The sequence below is a fragment of the Haliotis rufescens genome, unplaced genomic scaffold, assembly GCF_023055435.1.
Source record: "Haliotis rufescens isolate VD_foot unplaced genomic scaffold, xgHalRufe1.0.p SCAF_2, whole genome shotgun sequence".
Lineage (NCBI taxonomy): Eukaryota > Metazoa > Mollusca > Gastropoda > Lepetellida > Haliotidae > Haliotis > Haliotis rufescens.
Window position 1 is genome coordinate 3,911,000 of NW_025963890.1, and position 6,006 is coordinate 3,917,005.

The 6,006-nt window shown below is 36.4% G+C and overlaps 1 protein-coding gene across 2 annotated transcripts in view; it reads right to left on the reverse strand.

Moving 5' to 3' along the window:
* Nucleotides 1-5,912, reverse strand: part of LOC124114519 (importin-13-like) — a 47,716-nt gene extending 41,804 nt beyond the window's left edge. Inside the window, exons 1-5 of one of the 2 annotated variants that reach the window (XM_048399518.1) lie at nt 5,886-5,912; nt 3,286-3,384; nt 1,924-2,043; nt 1,599-1,657; nt 628-736 (exon numbers count right to left, since the gene is read on the reverse strand). In XM_048399518.1, the coding sequence (XP_048255475.1) occupies nt 628-736; nt 1,599-1,657; nt 1,924-2,043; nt 3,286-3,315 (318 nt within the window). In that variant the 5' untranslated portion in view covers nt 3,316-3,384; nt 5,886-5,912. Of the gene's footprint in view, nt 1-627; nt 737-1,598; nt 1,658-1,923; nt 2,044-3,285; nt 5,044-5,885 lie in introns of those variants that run through there. The other variant, XM_048399517.1, reaches the window with a different exon arrangement.
* Nucleotides 5,913-6,006: the final 94 nt, after the last annotated feature.

Genomic DNA, 6,006 nt, shown 5'->3' on the forward strand with positions numbered 1-6,006 from the left:
AAACAATTGATACTTTTCTAGTAGGTTCAATGACTGGTCTCCTTGACTTTCCAGTGGAGCTTATTGAGCTCACCTGCAGATATCTTTCAGTCAAAGAATTAGTTACATTCTGACATTTAATTAGTTGTTTCTTTGTGAAGTTAGTTACATTCTGACATTTAATTAGTTGTTTCTTTGTGAAGTTAGTTACATTCTGACATTTAATTAGTTGTTTCTTTGCGAAGTTAGTTACATTCTGACATTTAATTAGTTGTTTCTTTGTGAAGTTAGTTACATTCTGATATTTAATTAGTTGTTTCTTTGTGAAGTTAGAGTCCTGAAAAAGAACTAGTTAAATACAGACAAGATCTATCCAAAGTTCTATCCCCATGTCTTTGTTAATGTCCCAATCCACCCCAGCCTGTGTTTCAGTTAATTTCATGTTTGTTAAATACATTTTTTGTTCAGTGATTCATTATTAAAGTGTTGATTAGAAGATGTGTCTATTTCTTTATGAATCCATTTCAAATGGGACATGGACTGGATAATACAAATTTTGTCCCAATGCACCCCGGTCTCCCCAAGAGATTTATTGAATCATGATTTACTTTTGCTGATAAAATAAGTGCAAAGGATTTGTCTACTTACAGCAACACACAGCCTTGTTTGGATCATCTTGGGCCCATTAGCAAACTGTATGATCTTCTCTAACAGCTTCTGTTTCAGTGTGAGATATTGGTTGGATGGGACTTCATGCCTTCAACATAACGGTACCAGGTGAGCTGCAGCACTCACAACACAAATAACTCCTCACATCACAAATACATCGCTGTGAAAAAACATATACAGAGCTCCAGATGAGCTTTTGGTGTTGTGGGTATTTTACCCATGCATTTTAAAATCATTGGGTATCAGTAATTCTATCTGGGTATTCAAATTTCTGTTACCCACTAGTTTTTACACATGTGGGTATTTAAGTTAAATATTTCAAAACACTATTCATCAAGTCCTTGTAAACTGGTGTCCTGTGGGTTTGAATGCTTTGATACTTCCATAAGAAAGTGTGATGGCAACTGATCATGATGCACCTGTCATCGTTGAGTTTGGCAAGGTTGACGGAATGCCTGTTTATAATTTCAAATTAAGTTGCTGGTTTGCTAAGCGAATACGCAGGGTTACTTCACAATATTTTGATGATATGCACAAGTTTTATTTTTGTAGCGTATCTGTAATGTTCGTTGCGTATTTGATAAGCTTGGATTTAATTTTAATGCGTATTTCTGCATTTCTGATGCGTATTTTAGGCAGATACGCAGCTTATCTGGAGCTCTGGTATAACACCATGTCAGTCACATCACAGCCATCAGTTATGTGTGGGTGGTTGGGTGTGGCGTTTATGTTGCTCGACAGCAATATTCCAGCAATGTCATGCCAGTAACAGAAATGGGCTATACACATTGTACCCATGTGGGGAATCAAACCCAGGCCTTCTGTGTGACAAGTGAAGACTCTAACCACTAGGCTACCCCACCGCCCTGATTTTTTTTTATTATGAACCATATCGTTTTCTTGAAGTCTTGACAAGAAGGATCTCAGCTGTGAACCAAACTAATTCTTACCAGTATCTGGAAATTTTTGCATGAAGACTGCTGGCACCAAAGAACTGAACTTCTGGGCCCTGAAATTAGATATGGGATCTTCAGGAGAAACACTTAATGGTGACACTGTTAAAAACATTAAATAGGATTTGAAATTTGATCAACTTTGTTAAATAACTACATTTCATTTTAATGGTTTAAAAGAAATAAAAATACATATCTTATTTTGTGGGTTTACAAACACATAAGGTCATTTTTTTCTTTTGTTTCTGGTTTAGCAGAATAAGTAAAAAATATTTTTCTGTTTCTTTTCTGGCTTAGGAAACAAATCGGTAACATATATTACTTTTTCTGGTGCCAACAGTTCAAAACAAAATGACCAGGCTTCAGGCGAGATCTGTGCGGAGTTAAGCCACTGGTGAACTTCATGCTGAAGACTGGCATTGCAGTAAAACTGCTGCACTGCCTGCAGAAATAAACACATGGGACGGTCAACAAAAACACCTATCACGATCATGGAGGATGTTTATTTTCAACATCAACATCAGCAATGTATTTCCTTCCAACATCCAAGGATGCTGAATAGAATAGAATATTCTACATTTAACATATGTGGTATAGATGGTTATCAGAATATTTATCTTGTATTTGATAGTATTATATTATGTTTTTGTTCAATTGTTGTTTAACGCCGCACTCAGCAATATTCCAGCTACATGATGGTCTATAAATAATCGAGTCTGGACCAGTGATTGACATCATCTATCCACGCAATTGGGATACGATGAAATGCATCAACCAAATCAGCAAGCCTGACCACCCGATGATGTTAATCGCCTCTTAAGACAAGCATAGTCGCCTTTTACGGCAAGCATGGATAGCTGAAGACCTATTCAACCCCGGATCTTCACAGGTCTTATGTTATTATGAGAACATCATCATGATAAATGGATTGTCTCACTAATGTTGGTGCAGATGTATCAGTAAAATACATGCACTCAAACTGTTAAGCATATGTGTAGGTACTTTTGTTGTCATACTTCACGATAAACACGTCACAAAATATTTGCATATTTTTCAGTTTTTCTCAAGGGAATCGAAGTGTTAACAAGACCCATAATGTTACAATCTAACCAGTAAGTTGATTGCCTCTTCTTCAACAGAATATGTAGAAAGATTTGAAAAAAACATTTTCACTGATTCTATGTGATACGCTACCCTGAAGAAAAGTGACATGCTCCTGTCAAAAGTGGGTACTGTGTGTCATAGTTACATATTACAGCTATTTATAATGTTGGGTTTATTTGTTTGTTGTTTAACGCCGCACTCAACATTATTCCAGCTATATGACAGCAGTCTATAAATAATCGAGTCTGGACCAGACAATCCAGTGATTGACATCATGAGCATCGATCCACGTAAGTGGGATACGAGTGAGTGAGTTAAAGCTTTACGTCACATCGGCAATATTTCAGCCATATCGTGACGAAATTGGGATACGATGACATATTTATAATAAAGGCTTCTGAGGTAATCCAGCTTAGACAAAAAGGACAGGTGAAAGGAGTGTTTTAATGCTGTTACCAATCCCAACAACACTAATCAGCTATTGTGACCTGACACCATTTTACTTTGAGTTGCATCATGTGACATGAAGATAAGAAGAGGGTACTCTACCACTGAATTTCCATGAATAGAAGGAACCAACCTGCTCCACATTTGCAGCAGAGAATTCCATCTTGCCGACTATCTGACTACTTGCAGCTTGGATACAATGAACATGAAATTAATCTCTCTGACAGGCAATCTGTAACAGGAACATTTCAGGGTTAATATTTTCACCCATGTCAGTATGTCCTCAACTTGGAAAATCATGTTCTTTTGTTGGTCAACATTAATGCAATTTAATGTTACCCAGAAATTCATTTAATGTATACAGGCAAATATCCTAACTCTATTCATTGATAATGCTGAACAAATACTGTATTTGCCGCAATAAGCACCCTGGGTGCTTAGAAAATTGACAAATGACAAAATTGACAAATACTGTATTCACCATAATAAGAACCCTGGGTGCTTGGAAAATTGACAAATGGTGGCGCCTATCAAAACCATACACAATTAATTAAATTTGTTTTCAGAGATCAAGCAGGAGTGAACAATCTTAGTTCAAACATTGACCTTTTCGATAATATATAGTCACTTGGCAATTATATACCCCTCCTAAGCTGCTATTTTATGTAAAAAATGTGTAACATACACAAGAAAATATGGACCGTCGTGTAAATTTTCTGTATTATTCAGGGGCATAGTTTGATAGGCATTACTTAGAAGTTGACTGATGACAAAGAAGACACAGTTTATGAACTTGCTTGACAACAGGATAAGGATCTATACCTAAATGTCGCCTTTTGAGGAAATATAGAAGCTGTTGTCCTAAATTGTGTCTACTTTATACAGGGCGTTACAGACATGTCATAAGTTGATCATGGGGCATTTATAGCAACAGGGCACTTAATATGGTGAATATGGTACACTGATTTGCTGACAGTACATTAAAGGGAAAGGCCGTTGACCGTTCTGAAGGTTTGTTTGAAAACAATAGCCAATAACCCCCAAGCTTACGAGGCTCTGATCGCCCTATTCCATTTCTGCTCCAGTGACCACACTGTGAGTGTAGGTTTATCACATAAAGGAACTTTTCTCTTTTTTGTATGATTAAGGGAGGGGTGGGGGCATGCACCCAAACCCCCAAGATAGCTTCGCAACTGCGGCTTCTGCGAATAACAAGTCCGAGGGGACCTCATTTTTTCGGAAACCTTGGCAAAAATTGCTTCTTGGTAAATAACACAATCTGTTACAGACTAACCCAAAAGTCACAGCATTATCTCAAGCTACAAGAAATGTCTTATATCAGACTAAGATAATTACGACATCACTTTGAAAGATAACCAGGTGACATGTTATCTCCCCCAATATAAAATTTAATCCGGCTTGTAAAGAACATTAACTGCTTCGTGAGGAGGTACATGCCAATGGTCATATCCAACTTGTCCACAGCTTACTTCAGGAATAATGGATGATGTAAAATTACAGTTAGGGAGATAATGACGAGTCCCTCTAGATTTTCACTTGTCTCGGACTAACAGACCAGTGGCTGTATCCTACTCCTGTACCTTATATTGGCTTTAACCTTGAAATAACAAAACAAAGCCTAACATTCTCGTAATCATAAAGGCTTATTTAGCCAATAACTAATATTTTTCACAACAGCCTATCAAATCATCATTAAAATGGTGAGTCAAGTTCTGGACTTCCTGGTTCACTGACACACCTCACATGCACCATAGAGTAAGTTATTTACTTTAGATCATTCAATAAAATAAAAAGTGTAATTGCTATGATTGGAAAAAGACTAGGCCTCAACAGTATTCTTTATACACATTACTAATCTTTCATGGAATAAACACATCACTGTGCATTATTTTCAAACACAGATCTATGAACATTTGACTTTCCTTTCCATTTACTATAGGACCTATATAATTCTTGCTGGGCTGATTCTGTTTTCAACCATAAAAGAAATGTTAGGCCTACATCTAGAATAATATTTTCAATTGTAACATGCAATTTACCATTTGTGTAAGATTTGATAATGTCATTCGCAGTAAAGTATTTATTTGCGAAACACAATTTTTAAGAAAATGGTATTCTAGAAATCTAAATGCACACATACAACACAATTTGCAAATGTATGCCATGGTCCTACATGGATATTCCCCAAGCTTTTCAAACTTTACAAAATCAACATTTGTCTGTTTCAACATATTTCAAATGCTTAATTGTGGTATGGACAAAAGTTTATCTTATCGCTATCTCATGCAGAAATATCAGAGGCCTAAAACGTCAACTTCACATTCAACTTGTCAGTCATCAAGATCTTGATAAACTGAGGGTTTTGTTCGGCAGTGGCAAGTGAACTGTTCAGTACCAAGGTTTTACTTCTCACATTTGTAACAAGACATCAGTTTAAAGATTATTCTCTTTCATAGTTTATAAATGTTTCAAAAACTTTATATCCTTAGCGTAATTAACATGATGAATTAAAAAAAGCCCATCATGTGCAGTTGTTGCGATCCCCAAAATATGTGCACCCTTTGTCTGATTTGAGCACGTCATAAATCGCAGTTGACACTGTTTACATGCCGATACGATCAAAGTTTATACTATCACTTCCAGATGACAAGTGGTTGTTGTGAAATGTCTTTAAACTCGAAGTTGGTCAGAGCCTAGTTCCCTTTCATTCACCTTTCATACAGCCATGACAGGTCTCGTTCACTGTCGAGATTTACACGAGATTGTGAAAATGGTTCGGTAGGGTCGATAAATATATCAATACAGTAATAATATCAAAAACATTGAAGAATTT